This window comes from Xyrauchen texanus, chromosome 13 (assembly GCF_025860055.1).
Source record: "Xyrauchen texanus isolate HMW12.3.18 chromosome 13, RBS_HiC_50CHRs, whole genome shotgun sequence".
Taxonomy (NCBI): domain Eukaryota; kingdom Metazoa; phylum Chordata; class Actinopteri; order Cypriniformes; family Catostomidae; genus Xyrauchen; species Xyrauchen texanus.
Genome location: NC_068288.1, coordinates 24297508 through 24322326, shown reverse-complemented (window position 1 = coordinate 24322326; position 24819 = coordinate 24297508). Strand labels below are relative to the sequence as shown.

The following is a 24819-nucleotide window of genomic DNA, read 5'->3' as shown; positions in this document are numbered from 1 at the left end:
CACTGTCCAGAATAAGCTACAGAGTGGACCAGACTTTGTGGTATTTGACAAAAGTTTATTTGTGAGACTAGCTCCCTAACACTGCTTTATTACTGTAAAACCAATGCCACCTTCCACACCTTCTCAAGAGACCAATACAAAGCCATTCAAAAGTAGTACTTGGTGGACTGGACTTTCCTGTCACTTTCCTGTCACAGTAATCTTGCTTCCTGTCAATGGGACAAAACTCTGCAATTGATCAAATTGAATATACATCTGCATGGGTGTGGGTTGGAGAGAGGTGATAGGTCACAAAGTTCACCAACAGAGGACTTCGGATGGCTGACTACATGTCTTTTTTACTTTTTTTTCCAGTTGATATCCTTAGTTTGAAGGATTTAAACAAACTCTCAGATCATGGAAATTACACTGCAAAAACAAATCCAACTAATAATTGTTCTGGATTTAGTTCAATGCAATATACTGCAATGCAAGATACTTTGATTTTCAACAGCTAGTTCAGCCAGCAAGATTACACATTTATTTAGACTAACAAACATTACAATATTATCAAAACAACTGTCATCACTGTTAGTTGTCTTTTGTGTGTTGATATTCAGAATTCATCTTTTATGTAATGATGTGTTTGTTGTCACTGTAACAGGTTCACAAGATGGGCAAAGAGGAGGCGGGAACCAGCTGAGCAGCCAATGCAAACTTTTAGTGACAAAAGTGAACTTAAGCAAAACATTAAGAGTGCTTTGCAGCAATACCCACAAACACGTGCGCACGTGCGCGCACACACACACAGCTAATGAGTCTCTCTCGCTCTATGTTGAATTGGCGTGTCTGGCTCCCCTTTATCCATCTCCTGCTGATTGGCCAACTCAGTGCCAGGCATGCGCCCTTACAGCCTGGCCACACCCTCCTCCTCGTTACAGTCACAATTACTGAGGTTTATGTGTCACGTGTTGAGGGTCTGTGTGTATCTTGTTAAAAAGAATTAACATAAATGATGTCTTTGTTGCAAGAAATGCTCTTCTTTTGAGGCAAATAGTCTTGCACGATTCTCTATTCTTCAGAGGCAAGAACTCATAAACTCATTAAATCAGTGCATGATGAAGTATAAGACTAAATTATGAAAGTTTCTTGTATTTTTAATAAGACTTTGATAAACAAATTATCTGTAGTTGCTGTGACAACTTTTTTTTGCTGAAGGAGACATTTAGTGTTTAATGAACGAACAAAGTTGGATAAAGTATATGGATAATTACGTTTGTTGAGAGAACACAAAAATCACAAATCATCATGTAGCCTTAAATACTTTTCTTAACTTCCAACTGCATTTAGTAGCTAAATATTTTAGTTGTGAGAGGTACTTCCACCAAACGTTGAAGGGGGGCAGGGGTGTAGATTTTATATACTTGCAGAAAAGTTATGCAATTTATGCAAAAGATGATGTGCTCTTTTAATTGAGATGTAGTAATTCACTATCTACTGTAGTTGACTCTCTTGCTTGATTTGAAATGTATATTAAAAGTAGCTTACCTTCAAGTACTGAGCTTAGCTTTTATTGTAAGCTAAACTTAAATTAACTTAAAATAGGCCTAACTGATGCAGTAATTGAATTATGAGTGCAGATGCTCCCAGGTAAAAACTTGATTTATTCTAAAATATGTCTTGTTACTTTTTGGAAGAAAAAAAGCCCTTGTTGCAGTTCATTATCCTGTCATTAAAAAAAAAAGAAAAGAATAAGACCAGCATAAGCGACTTTGTGAGACTAGCTCCCTAACACTGCTATATTACTGTAAAACCAATGCCACCTTCCACACCTTCTCAAGAGACCAATACAAAGCCATTCAAAAGTAGTACTTGGTGGACTGGACTTTCCTGTCACCACTGTTATAATCTTGCTTCCTGTCAATGGGACAAAACTCTGCAATGGATCAAATTGACTATACATCTGCATGGGAGTGGGTTGGAGAGAGGTGGTTCACCAAATTCTCCAACAGAGGACATCGGATGGCTGACTACATATATATATATATATATATATATATATATATATATATATATATATATATATATATATATATATATATATATATATATATATATTCTAAATATGTCTTGTTTCTTTTGGAAGAAAAAAGCTCTTTTACAGTACATTATCCTGATCGTTTAAAAAAGTGGACGTCATGATGCTTTAAAAATCTAAATGAATTGGTAATATTCAAGTAAAAGGTTTAAGTTAACATCCTTGAATCAATTTGAACACATATGGTTGCACAAACAAAACTAATTATAAGGGTTAGAGCCATTGATACAGTGTACAACGTTTTGCCATTAAATTGACCATTGTAACTATATTTGCACAGTTAAACATAATTTCCTAAAGCTGATCCTGTAAAATTGTAATAATAGGGAAATGTACTGTATTTTTTTATGACAGTGGTGGCTGAAAAAAAGAAAAGAAATTTGTATGTAAAGTTTTTGCCATTATTAACTTCCATGGTTACACAGCTTCTGCCAAAATACTATATTTACTAGTTATTGTTTTACTGTAAAATCATAATAAAGTAGGGGTGTCCCTCAAACAATAGAGAGATAATATTTGGAATACAGTTATGGGAAATACATGTTTTATTGTAGTTACTTTGCTATTAACAACTCACTCTCTCTCTCTCTCTCTCTCTCTCTCTCTCTCTCTCTCTCTCTCTCTCTCTCTCTCTCTCTCTCTCTCTCTCTCGTGCACATTGCTCACTTTCTCACTGAGACCACTCCTCTACCTACGATGATCCGGTCTCCGACAGCGCTGCGCTCGTGCGAACCTGAAGAACTGCCTCGCGCTCAAACGCTTTCTCACCGCGCTGGATTTGTACAAGATGAGTAGATGAGTAGATATCCTGTACAAGATGAGTAGAGAGCGAGGGAAAAGGCGCAGGCCGTAGCTATTTCGACTCTATCCTGTCACGACATATTACTTGTCATGACTGAGACGTCTGTGTGTTTCATTGAATATGCGTAACGAGAAAAGCAGATGCGATTTGAATGAATTGAATTTACATTCCTCCACAGAAAATGGGAGGACATGGCTCAATACACAAATTCATGTTCGCATCTTCTCGGTAGGACTTCATTAGAACAGTTTGTCATTGTACAGCGCATTATGTCCGTTCAGTACTGCATTGATGTGAGGGAAACGCTGGAGGACTCGAGTCATAGCGCGCGGAGAACAGACCGCACTGTCGTGTGATGCTTCACTTCAGACTCCTGTCTCAGCACTAAAGCCTCAGTCCTGGGATTACTGCAGGAATACGAAACAATCTGTAGAAATAGTCTGATGGACAATTACTCAACGCTTCAGTGTAAGTAAACTCGTCTAGTTATGGTGTAATGTGGTAATATTGGTGATATTTAAATGCAAACGCTTACCTGTTGTACAGTGAAACGCTATTAAAATGCTTTAGAGATGCACTGCAGATTTACTTAGCAGGCTGAGTTAGTCTCATTAATATGCTTCCCAGTAGCCTCTCATCAGGCCTCCACATGCAGCCTGGGATTTAGTCTAGTGATTTTTAGAGCTTGACATTTATTCTAGTGATTTTTTTTCTCTTCTTTTTTCACATTTTGTCAGATTTCCTCATTCTGCACATACAAAAAACTCATACTTAAATGTTTCAATTGGACAGTCATCCTCTAACATGCTATTTAGAAAGATTTGGACTCCAGGGCCTAGTCGTGGGGTTAAATTTAATGTAAGGAGTTTGATTGCAACTGGATGCAGATTCTTCACTTACAGAATGCCATAATTTACAAAACATACAGTATGTGTCACTTGCATACAGTATTGTACATATCAACAGGGTTGGGGAGTAACGGAATATATGTAACAGGAATACATATTTAAAATACAAAATATAAGTAACTGTATTCCACTACAGGGGAAACACTGGTAATTCGATTGGTAATTACAATACATTTACCTTCAAAAAGTATTTAGATTAAGATATTACTTTTCATTTTATTGTCATTTGTTTAATTTAATATTTAGTGCTTTCAGATGGAAACTTTTATACATATATATGACGCGATCCAAAGTGCATTTGAACAGCAGTGAAACACTTTCTTATGATGTGTTACATTCATACGAGCAGACAGAAAAGTATGTTTTTTTAGCAGAAAAAATATAAATAAACCTTGTGTAAATTGTCAGATTTACGCTAAGATAAAATGCTATTTCTAGCCATTTTACATGCACGTTACCAGCCTCAATCATATTTTTCATCAAGAAAATTCACATTGGATCATCATTTCTTTTTTCTAGTAAGACCTTTGATATTAGGGCAAAAAACATATTCTTGATGATAATTTTTGTATTGTTTTCCAGTGAAAATATCTAAAAATACTTAAAAAAAGATACATTTGATTGATCTTGTTTTAGAAACAACGCTGCATAAGATATTTAGGTTTTTCAGAACCTTTTCAGAGAATATATTTTTAACATGTATTTTGTCTTACTGTACTGGCAGCATTTTTATAGTCAAAACAAGTGAAAAAAATCTACCAGTGCTGAAGAAGCAAAGTATTTAGAATACGTTACTGACCTTGAGAAATCTAATGGAATATGTTACAAATTACATTTTACAGCATGTATTCTGTAATCTGTAGTGGAATACATTTAAAAAGTAACCCTCCCAACACTGCATATCAATAGTGTTATACCAAAGTGGTAAATCCTTTTGGAAAAAATATGTTATGTTATGTTATGTTATGTATATGAATGTGCAGTATTGCAAACTGATCTACTCAATTTATTAAGTGAACTGCTTTGCTCTTTTTCATCTAGTCTTTGCAATAGATTTTCATACTGTAACCTCCGACCTAAGTATACCACCTTTCATCTTATCTAACACTGTAAAGTAGTAATTGTTACCTTATTATTACTTATAGTAATTGTAATTGAGCTGTTAATACTTGATCTAACCCTTAAAATGGGTTTGTTTAACCTAATCTAGTGAGGTTAATTAAGTGAAACAAAATAATAAATCCTATTTTTGACATGAAGTACATGATTTAGTTTATTTTAGTTTTTCCAGAAACCAAAAGTTAATACAGAAAGCCAATCCACTCAAGCGTTCTAAAAAAACATTACTTTTATCCCCCTTACTTTTGTCCTTCACACCACCAATATATTGTATTTTATATGAATATCTCAGAAGGCCTGGGTTAAAAAAAAGTTAACTGAGGAATAGGCTTTCTGTAGGTTTAGTCAAAAGAACAGAATGCCTTTTGAAAAGTCTCATAATAAAGTTTTATTATTAGGTAACACTGACATGTTTGCACAATTCTCTGACATTTTTAACTTAAATATATAGCTAAACAAGAGAGTTATATATCTATTTTATTGTAGATTTACATTAGCAATGATATTTTGACTGGTTTCCTAAAATGCCTGTGACATTCAAGAAGATATACAGGATCTTACCATAGCTGCTGTGGATTTAGTTCCCAGTCTGCTGTGAGAGGCAGCACTGTTAGCCCTTCACATGCTAACCTGCCATATCCTGAGGAGGTGTGTATGCTGCAGATAAGTTGGTGGACAGGGGTAAGCAGATTAGGGTTGGCAGTATTTCATTAAGCCTAAGAAATAAGACCATAGCAGATGTGACGGATGGACAAAAGCTGAGTGGCATGGCCAGTGGAGAGATGTTTGTATGGTGGGCCTTGTGGCTGTCAAGAGATAAATAGCCCTCCTTGAGCAGGGGAGGGAGTTGGAAGTCCTGCTGGATTTGTTCCAGGAGCTTGAAGAGAGCAGGGGAGAGTGGAGGCTGTCACCAAGGGCACTGATACATACTGTCCTGCTGTCAAATGCCAACCACTGTCTGCCTATCAAACAAAGAAAAGAAAACAAGATGATGATGATTTGCAACTTTTTGGAGCAAGGTGCTTGCAGATGTGCAGCTATCTACCAAAGACAAATAGTCCAATCAGCAGAATAGGATCAGCTTAGGCTGCAGCTGGTTTTATATGTATTTTGTTGGCCTGATACCTGCAGATTGTGGTCCATATAATGTAAATATAGCTCATCAGTTGATACTTATGACAGAAATATTAAAAAAAAAAAACACAATTGCACACATTTAGCATGAAAGTCAATGAAATGTAAAAATCACAAGTTACCAGTTACTTATGAGACAGTATCAAAATGATCACGCAAAACAAAAATAATAATATTTCAGTTTCATATTTGGGAAAGGAGATCAACAAAATATAGGAAAGTTGTAGCTCACAATACTGTATCAATATGCTCATGTGACAAGCACACTCAAAAACTCGAGCTGAGAATATATTTATGCAAAGGACTGAAGTTCAATGCAGATGAAAGAAAAGAAAGTGAGTTAATAGAGAATGTGTGATGTCTCAATGATTTTGACATAATATAGGACTCTAAAGGTTATGTAATTTTGCTATCCTAATGGTTTTATGTATGCTATTTATATGCTAGTACAACACAAAAGGCATAATGCTTTGTACGTGTGGCTCAGAGTTCTTCCTGGTGTGCAATCTCTCTTAAGGTACATTGGCTTACAGATGTGTCCTGTTCGGGTTTTGAAAGATACCTTACAATGAAGACTGTTTTCAGTGCCTTAGGGTACATTTACTCCAGAATTGGCTTTATAAGATGCATCCAGTCCTTACGGGTTCATTTTTTAAAAAGCAGTTTCCAAATACTCAGGCTTCTGATGTCTTTAGAAAACCCAAACCATACATTTCCTTTCATTCTATTTCTCAAAATTGACACCTTTCACTGCTTTATGATTTCTGTAATAGTACATATTTATGGTAATGGATAATTTGCTAAATGAGCTTTATATTTGCATACATAGTCAGTTCTTTGTATCTCTCATCTTTTGTTTGAGGTTTTATACAACACACTGTAAGTCAGATGCCATTTATAGACTTGTAGGCAAGGCACTGACAAGAAAGTAACAGTTCACTCCATTATTAGAACATCTTATGTGAGGGCATGACACAACACTTTTTTCTCACATTTAAAATATACTAATCTATTGAGGTGTGGATCAAAGCTTTGCAGTGAAGAACATAGACTATATTTGGTGCATATCCGAATATGATACAATTCTCTATCTATCTATCTATCTATCTATCTATCTATCTATCTATCTATCTATCTATCTATCTATCTATCTATCTATCTATCTATCTATCTATCTATCTATCTATATATTTACACACATACAGTTGTGGGCAAAAATATTGGCACCCTTAGTAAATATGAGCAAAGAAGGTTGTGGAAAACAAAAAAATCTGCATTATTTGTCCTTTTGATCCTTTATTCAAAATAATCACAAATATCGAACCTTTAATTTAAATAAAACAATTGAAACATTGGAAATTTCTCATTATTAATATTATTATCCAAAACTCATTGGCCATAATTATTGGAACCCTTTTATTCGATACTTTTTGGAAACTCGCTTTGCCAAGATAACAGCTCTAAGTCTTATCTTATAATGCCTAACAAGGCTGGAGAACAACTGGCAAGGTGAGACCATTCCTCCATACATCTCTACAGATCCTTCAAATTCAGAGGTCTGGGTTGGTGGACTCTTTTCAGTTCACCCCACAAATTTTCTAATGGCTTTGGCCACTTGAATCTTCCAAACTCACTTTGTGTGGATACAATATAGACACACATCCTTTTCCAGACTGATTTTTAACATCTCCAGTTGACAGGAACATGTTAATTATTGCCCAGATGGTGAAAATGGGCATTTTCAGTGCTTTGGCTATTTTCTTATAGCCACTTCCAATTTTGTGAAGCTCAACAACATTTTGCCACACATCAGAACTATATTCTTGAGTCTAACCCACTGTGTGTTACGTCATATTTATACCCCTGTGAAACAGGAAGTCATGGTCATAGTCACCCATGTGAACTAAAAAATGTAAAATATGAATGGAAATATATTTCAGATATATTTTACTCATAAGAATTTCTAGGGGTGCCAATAATTGCGGTCAACGTGTTTTGGAGAAAAATATTTATTTAATAATGAGATATTTCCCCTCTTTCAATTGTTGTACTTCAATTAAAGATGAGATTTTTGTGAATATATAATTGAAAATATATTTATTTAAAATGCTTTAAAAGTATTTATACAGGACATTTTGAGAGTATTTTGCAAGTATTAATAGTGTAATACCTAAATGTTTTTCAAGTTTTTTTTAAGCTTCTTTGCAAAGCTTTTCTGTAAAATAATGTGTTGCAATTGCCCTCTATTTTCTTTATTTCCTTTGTTATGTATAATGCCAATTACTAATATCAACATAATAAAATATTTAACTCTGGACATGAATTGGATGTGGCCCATTTAAGAACCAGAGTTTTGTGACACCAGCTTTCCAGCACTCCCTTGTTTTGCGCATGTGTGCTGGTTAGAAACGTGAGAACATGTATTACGCAAGAGAGCTCTCAGTTTTGTTCATCGGTTGACAATTCTTTGGTAAATATCAAATTTGACACATTTTAAAATACTTATAAATTGCATGAAATATGTGTTCATAGTCGTATGTTAAAATTGAGTGTTGTTATGAATCATTTTTGAAGGATACATATGGATTGCATGTGTGGACTTTGACCACGTTTTGTACACATTCGAGGACTGGGTATGTAAATTTAGAATGAATCATACCTTATTTAATGATTTATAGCCCTGAGTGTTTTCCAATTAAGTGAATATGTGTAATGAGAATTGTATTGATTTAAACTTTTATACATGTCCTTAAAGCCTGGTTAAAAATGCATAAAATGCTGTGAATGATATAAGCATGTATTAAGGTGATATATGCTGAAGCGTATGGGTAGGCTAATGCCCTGTTTGTATTTTCATTTAACATTAGCCTCTACCATATTTCATTACCTCTTTTCATTGTACCGTATTTCATTTCCATTTTTCATGTTTGTATTTTATTGTACCAGATTTCAGTTTTTGTTGTTTCTTACTTTCTTTTTTTAATTACAACACGGCCCCATCAACTGCTGTTTTTTTCTTTTTCAGAATAAAACCCCAAAATATTTTTTGTATCATGTGTTGTTTCTTTACAACCCACCGGCTACATATTGAACATGATCATTTTATTACATAGGAATACAAACTTGAGAGATCACAACATAAGTTATTGATAGCGTGAGTGCAAGATGTGATGATTTGTGTCACAATAGAATCAAGCAGAGATGATTAAGAGGAACGGTAAAGCATTTCACTTGGAAGAGCACAGATGCGGTACAATGAGAGATTAAGTTCTACCCAGCACTTCTGCTCTCCAGTTTCTGCATTAGTTTGTTTAGAACAAATTCGCAAGACTGTCAGAAGCTTTCTCACTCTGCAAAGCCTATATAAACATGTATAAGTATAACGAATAGTTTGTCATCATTTATTTAACTCTTTTTTACTCTTTTTTATTTTTTTGCTACTGAAGTTGTTTTTATTCCTAGCAGCAGTATAAGTAGCCCATAGTATCATATTAGGGTGAATTCAGCTAAATTGGTCCACTTTTGGCAGTCATCTCAATGTCAAAAAGTGACTCCGTTTGAATTCACCCTTTATATTAAACAATATGGTATGTGTGAAAGTTCATTTAACCCAAGTTTAAACTGCCTTGTATGGATTTAATTTTTCTCTGTATAAGGTAGTTATAATTCATGCAGTTAAGGGTGGTCGTTGCCAGATGGAGAAAGCTGATTTTGCAGTTCAATAATACATTTTTTTTTACAATTCTCTCGTGCAGGAATAAAATCACATAGAGCCTCATTAGAATCATAATGTCATGTAAGGCACTTGCTAAAGAATTATCAGATAGACATTAGGAACCCTATAGATCAGAGTGATTATGGAAGTCCATAAAAGCTTTGTAAATGTATTACCTTTGCCCAAAACCTTTTGGACTGGCAAGATGTTGTCACTTTAAAGCAATAATCAAGTTTGACTTCTATAAAGAACATTGATTCTCTTTACTTTGATCAGTGCATTAGCTCCCAGCAGATTGAAATAGGGCTACACAATTGATCTTATAAAAGAAGCATTCAAAGATTGTATTCAGTTAGTATTTAAATATGGAAAGATGGTGTTGAGCAATCTCTACTAAAGTTAGGCTGTGCCCTGAGGGCTTTTTTTGTCTTTCTGATAGAACGTGAGGATTCTGTTGAGAACACAAATTTTCAATGCATTTGCATGACAGGACCTGTATTGCCTAGTTCATGTCATTGTGAGATTTGTAGATCCCTTTGAAAAACAAAAGGTGGATTTATTTTCTTGTTGCTCTGAAAAAATGTGTAATTGTTACTTTAAGAAGCTATGTCTATCTTTTCCTTAAAATTAAATTAATTGGTCAAACCAAAAGTAGTCAACTTGATTCAGTCATATGAGAAATAGTATTTTGAACTTGGATAATAACAGTTCATTTAAATAAATGTTTACAACGATGTTTCCTCATGTTGCACATTTTCAGGTTAACTGACAAAACTTTTTTTTCCCGACAATCGCAAACATCAGTCTAAAATACTTTTGCATTGAGTGAATTCATACTGTATGTTAGCCAGCATAATTTCAAAAACCAAGTTTCTTATTTTTTCCTTAAAATGAAAAATGAATTGATCAATTATATACAGAGTTTTGTACATTTTATATTTCTTTACATAAATTATGTGTATTTGTTACAATGGAATGTGTTCCTTTATATATGCTAATCCTCTCAAGATCATCTTTCTTGATCTTGCTGTGCAAATTTCCCTGCTTACTATTTTCATCTTCATTTTATAGTGTCAGACATTTCAGATGTCAGTAATATGAAATATTGAAGTATGCCTGTACTTCAATAACACAATATTATCTCACATCACAGCAGCTTGTTTGAAGTGAGCCTCCATTTGAAGTAGCCTTGTACTTTTTTCTCCTCTCTTCGTAATACTGAAGCACTCAGAAATAAGTAGGTCAGAGTTAAATGCGGCTAAGAAATAATAAATGATGTGATAAATCCAGGCATGCTGCATTCGGATTTAAATGACATAAGGGGGGGACAGAATTTAAACACCTTTTTCATCAACCATTAAGTTCCAGTACTGATGGGTGAAAAGAGTACTGAAAAATCATACTCAAGTAAAAGTACTGTTACTTCTGAAAAAATTAAGTGCCAGTATAGTAAACACTATATTACTTGTTCTAAAATCTACTCAAGTAGCTAATTTAAAAGTACTAATGAGTACTTAATATTGAGTTTCAAATGCTATGGGCCCTTTTAATAAACACTGTACCCTGCAATTTAAAAATGTAGCATACATACTGTAATTTACATTCCCTAATGGCTGTTTGTCAGAAAATATAAAAATCTCACATTATACACTGATATAGACAGTAGATATAGAGATAGTGAGCTATTGCTAATTGCATTGTAGTTCCATAATATACAATACTAACTAGGGCTGGGTGATATGGACAAAATTATTATCACAATTATTATTTTTTCAAATCCTTCGATATTAATATTTATCATGATATATATGTCATGTTTAGATGTGTTTTTGTTCATGTTTTGATTTCATGTCTTTTGTTTGATAAGTCTAGTTCCCTTTTAATGTCATGTGATTTCCTCGTCATGTGATTTCATGTTTCCCTCCATGTTCATCTGTCTTGTTTTCATTGGTTTATTGTTTCATTAGGTTGTTAGTGTTCTGTTTGATCTAGGGTTGTGCCGATAGATGATGATATCAGGGATCGACGATAGTCAGAGATATCGCCAATAGCTGATGCCTTTGACGATATCAAGACGATATTTGGCTAGTTTTTCCATTAATGTATTATTATTATTATTATTATTAGGCTATTATTATTATCATAAAATTAATATTACAATTAATTTGCCCTGCCATATTTTCACATCGACATCACCGCATATAACCGACACTTGCGACACTGACACACACGTCTGAGGATTATAAAAATGAAACATTGAAAATGTTTTAAAAACAGACTACAAAACTACACCCCACATCATAATTAAATTGCAAGGTGATAGACCTATATTCACAAATTATGTCAAGTGTGCTTGTTATAAAAGTGACACATCATTCTTATACAGTTTTTGCTTGAGCCATGGCAAAAACGGCATCATCATTCATCTGCATTTTGTTTTCATTGCATAGCACATTAACATAAAATTCAAATAACAAAAACACTGCAATAACAAGTTGCTGTTATTATTATACGATTAAAAATTATATAACCATCCATACCTCTGCAGTGTGGTTCTCCGGGATGAATGTCATTTCGAGACATTTTGCCTCCAGTTTCCAATCCTCAGAAATATAATGGACTGTCACAGACATGTAGGGGGTCATGTTTATGTTTGACAACATCTGTGGTCAAAGCGAACACATAGTCAGCCGCATTCAAATCTTTAGTTCCCTTGTTGTATTGTACAGATCGGGGATAGCGGTGTTGGTGAAGTACTATTTGTCAAAGGTTTGAAGTAGATCTCTAAAACTCAACTGTATGATAGGAGACCATCTCCTTTGGAATATAATTGGAGACAGCTGCTGTGCACTGGGCCCACATTTCACTGTTTCGTTTGTACTTAGTGCTTTTTGCAAAAGCTCTGATGATAGATGGCTGACTTCGATCTTTGCTGACCAAAGCTTTTCTTGGTGCTAGCTTAGCAGCATCAGCATGGTGGTGGGCACGCAAATGTATATATAGGGTTGAGACTCCTTCACCGGCACAACTCTCGTGCAAAGTTTGCAAATTGATTGTGTGATATCCACGAGCTCGCATTTTGTGTCTGGTTTAAAACCGAAATATTGCCAAATAGGTGACGGGACATTTTCTTTATCTTTGTTCGCAAAATGATGGATGAAACGATAAATGAGCAAATAAGTAAATTATTGAATCATCTCCTCCTTGATGCCTGGTGGTCGCAGTCCCCTCAATCTGGCCCAATGTATCGACATCGCCCTGCAGTTCATTGGTTCCACATTCACTGTGGGGCAGGCGGAGCTAGAGTTCCACGACATGGCTGCCGAGCCAGAGTTCCACGACACAGCCGCCAAGCCAGAGTTCCATGACATGGCCGTGCGCAAAGCCAGAGTTCCTCGACATGGCTGCCGCCGAGCCAGAGTTCCTTGACATGGAACTTAACGCAAAAATGTGCGTTAAGTTTGAAATAAAATTTGCATTTGGAAATATTTTGGTTCAAGTTTTTTGGGGTTTTTAATAAATGAATAAAATTTGTAAAGCAAAATCGACTCAGGGTAAACTACCTTTTAATTTGAAGTTCAAGAAGAATACTCAGTTAAGGATTTAATCCTACATAAGGTGTGTGACCTCTTTTTGACACAATTTCATTTTCTTCAGTGGACATTGGACATATTAATGACACTCTTTTATACGGATGGAAAATGTGGTTCTCATCAGGACTTGAATGTAGGCTTCATTTAATTATTGAGAATGTAATTATTATTAATCAAATTGATCTACTGACACATACATCATGGCTAGTATTAACATTGATTGTATCGGCCTTCCAGGTTAAGATGTGGATTGAGGGATCATGTTTTCTCTCTCTCTCTCTCTCTCTCTCTCTCTCTCTCTCTCTCTCTCTCTCTCTCTCTCTCTCTCTCTCCCTCTTTCACTTCACTTCTACCAGTCGATTTTGCTTTAAAAATGTTATTCATTTATTGACTCCCAAAAAAAAAAAAATCCACATTCAACTTTAATTTCAAACTAAATTAAAATATAATTAAAGTAATGAAGTGGTTAAAACATATATAACCACCTCCCCAAATCCAGACATTTCACCTGCTCCAACTTCTTCCACCGCCCCCATTTGCAGTGACAAAATACATTTAAAATATTTACAATAGTAAATATAAACACAAACATTATTGAAAAATAAACCTTAACCTAGAAAGATTAACAAAAACCTAATAAATTATTATTATTTTTTTCATAAAACGGTTCAACCGTGATTGTCAGGGGCTTCATTTGGTGTTCCACTATATTTTCAGAGGTTGGACATGAACGTTTTACCACCTGCTGGTGGAATCTCCAAACAGCAAATGTAGGAACTGAATTTAGACTTTGTGCTGAGAGTAGAGGTTCTGCTGAAATGTCTGAGAAAAATACCTATTTCTCTGGAAAATTAACATACTGCGCTGCACCTGCCGTGGTCAAAAAAATAGAGTTCTTTGTATAGGAAAGAATGTCTTATGTGTGGTCTGTATTTCACAGTGATGCTTTAACTTAACTTAAAATGGGATGTTCTCCCTTGACGTTGCCCACTTGTATTAGCCTCGGCACAATAAGAAACAAGATATTTCCATTTTCCCATGCTTAACAAATGTGACCACGTGACTCTGCACTGTCCAAGTCAGTTTACTGCAGAGAGTCAGAAGGGATTACTTTTTCTTGTATAAGACCCTACAAATGGAGATTTTACATGCAGTGCATCATTCTTTAATCCGTGACTTGGGTCGGAGCCTTACGGCTCACTGCGTTAGATGTGGAATCTAATTAGACTGCGTTTGATTACTGGCCAGATCTCTGCTTGCATTGCGGTTTGATGCACAGTTCTGATTGGATTAGATTTTGTTTATACTTAATGAGTTATGGTGAAATGGAAGGGAAAATAAGCCATTTATAACTAACATATATTTATGTTTTCTTAATTTTCTTTTTATAATAAAAATATGTGCATTTGGAAGTTAATGGTTCTTCTAAGCTCCATTGATCACCCTATGTGGTCTGATTATGTTTGGATAAGAAGCATAAAATCAGACATGGCTACAAGCATAAACTTTTTATTATTATTTTATAGGATTGTATAACATTAGTTAAGATTCAATATTGAATAAAAAATGTTTTAACAAATTAATTTGAGTTTAAGTGAAAATGAGAACATTAATGGATCTAGTTAAATACCTTTTAGTTGTTGTTCCATGCACTGCTACTGCTACTATGGTCATCCACTAGATAAAAGAGACAAAGTACTGTACAACAGCACAGTAGCTATTACAACTGATTGTAAGGCAGACCATTGGTTGCAATATCTCATGGATTATAAAAGTGAAATGCACAACTTAAAGTTTTTTATTTACAAATGAGAGTGACATGAGGTCAGTGACATAATATTGTAAACTAATGAGGAAAGATTGAATGAATTGTGACTAACAAATATCTAGCAATGTACACAAGAGATTTTGGAAATGACCGATAGAGTCTATGTGAGAAAAAGTAAAAATGTGCTAACATGTGTTAACATAAAACAATAGTTCATCAAAAAATGAAAATTCTGTTATTATTTACTTACTAATGTCACTCCAACCCCTATGACTGACTTTCTTCCATGGAACACAAAATGTGTGTGTGTGTGTGAGCGTGTATTTATCACTTTGTGGGGACCAAATGTCCCCATAAGGATAGTAAAACCCCAAATTTTTGACCTTGTGGGGACATTTTGTCGGTCCCCATGAGGAAAACAGCTTATAAATCATACTAAATTATGTGTTTTGAAAATGTAAAAATGCAGAAAGTTTTCTGTGAGAGTTAGGTTTAGGGGTAGGGTTAGGTTTAGGGGATAGAATATAAAGTTTGTACAGTATAAAAACCATTATGTCTATAGAAAGTCCCCATAAAACATTGAAACACAACATGTGTGTGTGTTTGTGTGTGTGTGTGTGTGTGTGTGTGTGTGTGTGTTTGTGTGTGTATGTGTGTGTGTGTTTCACATGTCTTTTTGCCATAAAATTATTTAGTGAATATTAACTACAGGCTGTCAAGCTCCATAAAGAAACGAAACGAAAAGAAAAAACACCATAAACCACTGTAGTCCAAAAGTAGTTAATATAATATGATTTGTCAAATCATCGACACTCCATGTGTAGTATACAGCACTCAAATCAAATATTGTGACATGTCAATAATACTCCCAGAGTCACTATTCACATTCATTATATGAAAACAAATGTGAGAAGATTTAAAAACAAAATAATTTTGTCTTCCTCAGAAAACATAAAATCATTGAGTTTGCAGCAACATAAGCTAAATTAGGAGTAAATTATGACAGAATTAAACATTTTAGGTGAACTATTCCTTTAAGAAGTTATTTATCCCTGATCTGACCCTTAAACATTACTTTCATAGGTGTAAAATAATGTATTTAGGTTGATTCAGACATAAAATAGTACTTTCAACTTGAATAAAACCAGTAAATTTAGATGTTACCACAATTTTTGTGTAATTTGACAAAAGTTGGGATTTTAAAACTGTACTATTTTCCATTATCTCCAGCCTGATTCATGCTTGCAGTGAGTGTTCATGGATTCTCTGAATGCACTGCCTGTGCACACGGTCCATTAACTAGGCACACAAAAATCATTGCAATCGGCTTACTATTTAATTAGTTTCTTACCGAGGTATTTAGGATGTTTTTGTTTTGAATTTCATGAATACCATATAAAGAGGCAAATTATTAGTTGTCTTCCTCCATCAGCTTGCGAATGTCTTCCATATCACTGATCACCCTAGTGACAGCGTTGTATTATGCTGGTAAGATTACTTTACTTGTAAACAGATTTACAGTGCTGAGTTGATGACATGGTTGTAAGCCACCAGCGCGGATGTTGTTTGCTTATCAGGCCTGAGACTCTGGCAGTCAGATTCTTCCCGTATCAAGACCATTATAGTTTATCATGGATGTGATTTCTACTAGCTGAATGAGATTATATGCTACCTCTGCCCTCCATTGCCAATTCTGTTTTTGCTTTCACACAATGAAATGTCACACTATATTTCCTGCTTATTGTATTAGAAGCTGCTGTTTCTAAATACATTTTCTTTTAAAAGTGACAAGATTCTGACTTGATTATGTACTTTTATGTTTGCATTTATTCATTTGGATTTATTTACGATTATAGTTTAAATAGATAATATAGGGGTTATCAGCGCAAACACACATACTTTCTATGTAAATTAGGCTTATTATTGATTGTGATTCATTCACTAAAAATGTCCGGTGCAATTTATATTCTGTTATTACCAACAAATGGAAGCAGATTTTTTTTTTAAAAGATATGTTTGTGTAAAAAATGATTTTTATCATATCAGCAGTAATTCATCAAATAATGATAAAATGATGGAGAAAATCATTAAAACGTGGCAAAAATCCAGATGTGCAGTGTAGTCAAGCGCACTTTCGGCATGTTAAAGAGATTATTTAGGTGTCAGGATACAGAAATCATTGATGCTGTTCAGTCCCACCAGAGTGAGGATCATGGTGGTCTTTTGCATCCTTCGCTATATTGGGATTAGGATCGGCCAGCAAGATTTTTGCATTTTTGCATTTGAAACGTTGCCTAATCTGCATAATTTCTTTAGCAAATCAGGCAATAAACCAGCGCAGACAGCGCATGCATATAACAGGCACTTTTACTGGCTGCAGTTCATTCTTAGTGAATTCCCCATAGTGTTTATGTTGACAGTTGTTAGGTGTTAAAGAAATAGTTTACCCCAAAATGAAAATGATTATTATTTACTCACCCTAATGTCGCTCCAAACTACTATGACTTTCTTTCTTCCATGGAACACAAAGTTAAAAATGTTCAATAGACTTCACATTGCTTTAATATAATAAAAGGGACTCTGGGCTGACAAGCTCTAAATTGGTCTAAAACAGCATAAAACCACATTAAAAGTAATCAATACAACGTGTGTGGCTTGGAATAGTGCACTGCTTGTATTTTTGTCCTGTATGGAGCTTCACAGCCCAGAGTTACTGTTCACTTTCATTATATGGCAAAAAGCTCTATAATGGCTTTTTAAATGTTTAAATTGTTTCATAGAAGAAAGATAGTCACATGGGTTTGTAGAGACATTTGGATGAGTAAATTATGTCTCAGTTACTGTTGTAACCTCCGTTCCCTAATGGAGGGAACAAGAGGTTGTGTCGATGTAGTGACACTAGGGGTCGCTCTTGGGAGCCCGATTCACCTTCAGATCTTTGAGAAAAGGCCAATGAGAAATTGGCGAGTTGAATTTGCATGCAACTCCCCCGTTATACAGGTATAGAAGGAAGACCGGTATGCGGATTCATTCAGGATTAGTCCCGGACATTACAGTGGTGCAGTTCAGCCCGTGGCAAGAGGGACACAATGTTTCGTTTCCTCCATCAGGGAACGGAGGTTACGACAATTACCTGAGACATTCCCCTTCTGTCACTCACTTGACATTGTGTCGATGTAGTGACACTAGGGGTCCCAATATGAAATGCCACAAAAGTTGAACTGGTCACGTGAACTGCCGATGCAGGTGTAGGCAAGCTACTACGTGCATAAGAACAGATGCATTCGGGCTGCACAGAGCCTCTCCAGATGCCCTAAAATGTTTGGTGCTTCCCCATAGCCCTGAGGTGGGGGAAGGAGACGTGTCCAGTATGGGAGCAGGCCACACAGACTCTCTAAGTCTAAGTTTCTCTCCCCGAATCACCTTCAGTGTCAGCCAAAGTGGTCTCGTACCGAAGTGGCTTTCCCTCGGAAGAAGGAAAGCCGCGACCGCAACATTGCCATGGTCATGTTCTCGCAGTGAGAACATGAACCATCCACGAACGCTTCCTCAATGTGCCTATGGCCCAGGCACGTGAGGCAGTGATCGTGACCGTCAGAGGCGGAGAGGTAACGACCGCATGCAGTAACGGCACAGAGACGGAAAGGCATATTTAAAAAGATGCGTCTTTAAAAAGATGTTCAACGTCACTCTGCCGGCTCTAATAGAGGAAACACACTCTTTTACAGGAAAAGCTCTTAAAAGCTCTGTTGAAGTGCCCAGGGGTGTAATCAGCATTGGAGTGCAGAGTGGAGAGAGAACCGCTGGAATGCGCCGTATATCCAACAGCAATGCTTGTAGAGTTTGGCGAATGGAACAGCAGTGGTATTCAGCTTGCTGTCAATACAACCGCTCAGCTCAGAAGAAAAAGTCTGAATGAATCCACATACATTACTCCCTTTTATCCCCATATGTCAGGGGGAGTGCCATGCAAATTCAACTCGACAATTTCTCATTGGCATTTTCTCAAAGATCTGAAAGTGAATCGGGCTCCCAAGAGCGATCCCTAGTGTCACTACATCGACACAACGTCAAGTGAGTGACAGAAGGGGAATGACAATTTCATTTTGAGGCAAGCTGTTCCTTTAACATGAATCAGACAACATTCTCAGACTCTGAGGGCAAGTGAAAAGCTGCAGGATTCCAAGGGTGAGCTACCTGTTCTATTTCCTTTCTGTCTTGTCTAAAAAAAGCTCTCTCTTTCTGCTTTCTGTGTCCTGGATCTGTCTCCATTAGCACAACTGTCCCCGGGCCCCAAGATCCACATAGGCAGCTAGGACTCCCTTGCATCAAGGTGACCTAAAATACCCATATCTACAATGCTTAACCTTTACTTTGAAAACAGCAGTTTTGTGCATATCCTCTTGGTGTTTGGCAGCAAGATTGGCTCCTGCATCCCTGTCATTGTGTCTACACAACCCTTAGATTAGTCATATATTAACTTAATGGGACAAAGCCATGCTGTTTTTGTATCCAGAACAGCACTTTATGGTCCAATTCGGACCATAAAATTACTTGTTAGAATGAGACTCCTTACATATCAGTTTGCCTTGCTATATTTTATTTCTGTTTCTTCCCAGTTACTCTTAAAAGAATAGTTCACCAAAAAATTTAAGTTCTGTAATTATTTACCCTCATGTTGTTCCAAACTCGTAGTAAGCAGCTCACTGGAGCAGAAGTTTAATTACTTATAGTGATAGATCACTCCAAAAAAAAAATTATGTGAATGCCTTTCTTTCTTCTACAGAACACAAATCACATAAACACATAGCTCTGAAAATCGCATATGGTCAGCATAAAAATAATCCATAAGACTCCATTGGTTAAATCCATTTTTAAATTTTATTTCTTGCAAATCACCACCTGGTGAGAAACAGATCAATAAGTCCTTTTTCATTATAAATCACCACCTGTTGGCCGGGGCTGGTCAAAGGTGGAGATTTATAATGAAAAAGGACTTATTGATCTGTTTCTCACTCACACCTATCATATCGCTTCTGAAGATTAAAACAGGATTAAAACAGGACCATTCAATGTTCTGGTCACCTGAGATATTCTTTTAAAATCTCAATTTGTGTTCTGCAGAAAAAAGAAAGTCATACATATCTGAAAAGATTACATTTTGCATTTTTGGGTGAACTATTCCTTTAATGATTGCAAATTACTGAAATGGGAACTGGGCCATTGCTCATCAATGGAGTCTTCAAAATGAGACATTCAGTGAAAGCTCTCTAAATGAGCATACATACTGTATACTGGCAAATACAAACACTTTGCTAACAGATCATTCATGCTACAACCCCCAGTGGCACTTATTTACATTTACACGGTTTAAAATGTAGCTCTGAAAGAGTACATTTAAATTAAAAGAGTTTGCTTTACTATTATTGATTTTACCTTGTAGGGAAAATAAAAATCGTAGAAAATGATGACTTGCCAGCAAATCATTAATTGATGCTGAATTTAAAGCCACGGCTCTCTATTTGCACTGCTCTGGGAAGGGTAGCTTTGAGAATCCCTGGGGCATATTTGTTATCCTGCATGTCTTCTTCCTCTGATTATTGGAGAAAGCTGTGGTGTCTGCCAAAAAGCCGTACCTCATGCTGAGGCAGCAATGAGGCTGCTCTTGAGCAGTCATGGTCATTGAGAAGGAGAAGGAGAAACGGGAGGGAAAACAAATGGAGGGAAAACAGGTTGCCTGGCAATCATAGCACTGATGTCAAACACAGTCATCTCCTTTTCTGAAGTATTTCAACAATTGTGAGGTCAGCCTAGCAGAATGTCTCTGACTGACATAGAGCATTCATACGTTTTCTTTAGTTAGACTAATGCCTTCCATTCAATTGTGATCAAAGCTGTGCTCCTTTAAGTGTTGTTACATAGAAGGATCATGTGAATCATCAACTGATTAATGCATGATTGCTTTTGACAGAGGTCTGTACAGGATACTGTTTTTAAATGCAATATTTCTAGAGCTCTTTTGCTTTTTCCTGCTATTTTGTTATGGGAATGCAAGTTTAAATGTAATGCACAGTACTGTTAGTTTGTAATAACTTAAAGGAATAGTTCACCCAAAAATGAAAATTCTCTCATCATTTACTCACCCTCATGCCATCCCAGATTTATATGACTTTTTCTACTGCCGAAAACCAAAGATTTTTAGAAGAATATTTCATCTTTGTAGGCCATACAATGCAAGTGAATGGGTACCAAAATGTTAAAGCTCCAAAAGCACATAAATGTAGCAATAAATAAATAAATATTAATCCATAATAATAGACTCCAGTGGTTAAATCCATATCTTTAGAAGCAATATGATAGGTTTGGTTGAGAAATAGATCAATATTTAAGATCAATCTACATTTTTTACTTGAAGACATGGATTTAGGCTAATCACTGCTTTTATGTGCATTTTGGAACTTCAAATTTAGTACCCATTCACTTGCACTGTGAGGACCTATGAGGGTGAGTAAATGATGAGAGAATTTTCATTTTTGGGTGATCTGTCACTTTAAATTCATAAATGACTTATTACTCTCTTGCTGTTCCAAAACTGTATGACTTTCTTTGTGAGGAACACAAAAAGAGATATTTTAATGAATATCACATTTTGTCTTTTCAGTTTAATTGCAGTGGAATTTAAATCTTAAAATTGGACCCAAAAGTATCATATATGTAGTTCATGTAACTTATGCATCTTCTTAAGACATACAGGTACGATTTGTTTTAGGTTGAAAACAACCTAAATGGGAAAATCTTGACATCCGTTTCACATTTTTGAGCACTACAAGAAAAGCTCATATAATGAGAGATATGATGAAGATATTTAAAAAACAAACAAAGAAAACTCTGTTTTAAGAAAGTTGAATATTTATGTAAAACTGTATGTAAACTTTGGTTATAGGGTCATAATTTGTTTGCAAATCAAAATCATACATCATTATAAATATTATAAAACAATCTATATATATATATATATATATATATATATATATATATATATATATATATATATATACTCTTTTTCAAAAGTTACATATGTGTTTTGTGTTGCATGGTTTTGGGCTGGATTTGGCAGCAATATTACAAACCATTTTTTTTTTTATAAATCTTGCTACATTAACAAACAATATAGTATGTACAATACTACTTCAATGAACTGCCTTGTGTTTTTTCCCTTCAGTTCAGTTCAGTGACTGTTTTGTTTTCCCCTTGTTCATGGACTACATTTCCCAGTATGCACCTTTTTTATTACACTCACCTGCCTTCCATCTTCCACAGCTGTTCCCTGTTCCCTCATTATTCATCTGTGTATATATACCCTCTTGTTTCCTTCACTTATTGTCAGTTCTTGTTCTTATGTTAAGCTGTAGCATTGATGTATATATTTAGTTCTTTTGTATTCTTCCATGTTTATTGAATTACCTTCTTCCTTGTTATATTAAAAGAAGATGCGATTAGATCTTAAGCCTCTTTTCTAAAAGATCACCACCACGTTACAGAAAAACTGACCTACAAATGGATCTAGTGGCTGTCCAAATACTCCTCACTCAAGAGCACCGTCTATTAGAGGATCATATCCGTGAGATCATCGGGCTTGCAAATGTGGCGCAGAATGATGACCGCGCTCTGTCATTTATCAGAGCCGGTCTAAATGAATCATTAAGGGCGCGGATGCCCAAGGCTGATCCTCACTGGAATTTATGTGAGTACATGGATTTTGCTCTCAAATTACGTGGCTCACTTTTCAATATAGGGGAAGAGGACATTAATTCTCCCCCTACAGTGAATACCCCCTGGGTGGCCATCGCTCCCATGGCTCCTTGCTCCTGGCCTTTCACGGCCAACGAGCCAACGTCCACGCGTACCACGGTCAACAAGAAATTTCTTGAAGCCTCATCCATCCCAGAGCCATCGTTGCAAGCCTCATCCATCCCAGAGGCAGTGCTCACTGAGCTGTTAGATCTAGAGCAGGTTCCCGCCCTTGTGCCCACCCTGAGTACCCTTCCTTCTCCAGTGGTTCCGTCCAGCCCTTCAGCTCTGTTGGATCCGTCCAGCATCAGGGACTCCCTGATTCCATCCAGCCCTCTGCTCCGCTGGTTCCATCCAGCATTAGGGACTCCCTGGTTCCGTCCGGTACATTAGCCCCTCCTCCTCCGCTGGTTCCATCCAGCACGATGTCCCTTCCTCCTCCACTGGTTCCGTCCAGCACGATGGCCCTTCCTCCTCCGCTGGTTCCGTCCAGCACGATGGCCCTTCCTCCTCTGCTGGTCCTGCCCAGGAAATTAGCAGATCCTCCTCCTCCTCCTCCTCCTGATCAGCCAGTTCTCCCCAAGTCACCTTGACTCTATGATCCCTCGGCTCCACCGTGGTCCTCCAGCCTATCGCCTCCACAGGGGTTCCTTGTCCCTCCAGATCCGCCTTGGTCTGTTGATCCTCCGGCTCAGCTCGCCGACCCTCCTATGTCTCCACCTCCTAAATCCTCCAAGCCTTCCATGGCCATCTCCAAACCTGATCCTCCACCTGACCCTCCTCCAACTTTGTTCGGACCCCCTGATCCTCCTCCTTTGTCTAGTAACTCTGGATTCTCGTCACCCTTCCTTATCCCTCCGTGGCCTCCCAATGGCACATTTCCTCCTCTACCCTAGTCTTGTCTGGGTGTCAGGATGCCCTTTTGAGGGTGGGGGGTTCTGTCATGGATGTTTAGTGACTGTTTTGTTTTCCCCTTGTTCATGGACTACATTTCCCAGTATGTACCTTTTTGATTACACTCACCTGCCCTCCATATTCCACAGCTGTTCCCTCATTCATCTGTGTGTATATATGCCCTCTTGTTTCCTTCTCATTGTCAGTTCTTGTTAAGTTAAGATGTAGCATTAATGTATATTTAGTTCTATCGGGAAGACACGCAGGCTTGAGTGAAGTTTGAGATGCCATTTATTTGATAGATGTAAAACAGGAGGTAATGACTCTCTCTTTGGCGTAGGCCCCGTCCGGCAGTCCGAGGGAGTTGTACCCGGAACCGTCATGTCCTGCCAGAGATAGGAGGCAGGGGCGAGGAGCCTACCCCCCTGCGGGACAGGGCTCAACTGGTGGTGGTGGGGAGGTGGAGTGTTAGCACACCGAAACAACAATGTGATAGATTGTGAGTGGACTTATAAAGCAATGGCTTACGTGCGATTGGCTAGGAGTTACCCAGCTAATGATGTGATTATGTACACCTGCTGGTCTTCCCGCTAGAACTACGCTCCACTTCCATTTCTTTTGTATTCCAGGTTTATTGCATTACCTTCCTTGTCTTCATTAAATTAAGCTGCGGTTAGATCCTAAGCCTCTTCTCTAAAAGATCTCCACTACCACCTTACAGCCACTGTATGTACTATGAAGTATGTCAAATATAATTTTTCACATTATAGAGCTTTTTCTGTTACATTTATGACATACCACGTACAGTTATATAGCATCGGTGGTTTTCTCCTGTCCGCAGAAAACAGAGGTCTGTCCACAGGTTGAAAGTCAGACAGTAGGAGGGGCTGATTATCACACGGTATGTGCCACGGTGCCATGCCCATCTTGGGACTCGAGTCTGAAGCCAGTGCTGAAGCTGTCTCATATGCATCAACCCGAGCGGCGTGTCCGCGGCTGAGGATGCCATATGCCCCAG

The 24819-nt window shown here is 36.8% G+C and overlaps 1 protein-coding gene across 11 annotated transcripts in view; it reads left to right on the top strand.

Annotated features, from left to right (window-relative positions):
- Positions 1–24819, top strand: part of LOC127654411 (leucine-rich repeat-containing protein 7-like) — a 174807-nt gene that overhangs the window by 74494 nt on the left and 75494 nt on the right. For 10 of the 11 annotated variants that reach the window (XM_052141585.1, XM_052141583.1, XM_052141577.1 and 7 more), the window contains exon 1: positions 2895–3347. The exons of the other annotated variant lie outside the window; for it this stretch is intronic. In XM_052141585.1, coding sequence (XP_051997545.1) covers positions 3323–3347 — 25 coding nt within the window. In that variant the 5' untranslated portion in view covers positions 2895–3322. Of the gene's footprint in view, positions 1–2894; positions 3348–24819 lie in introns of those variants that run through there. 11 annotated transcript variants of the gene reach the window in all.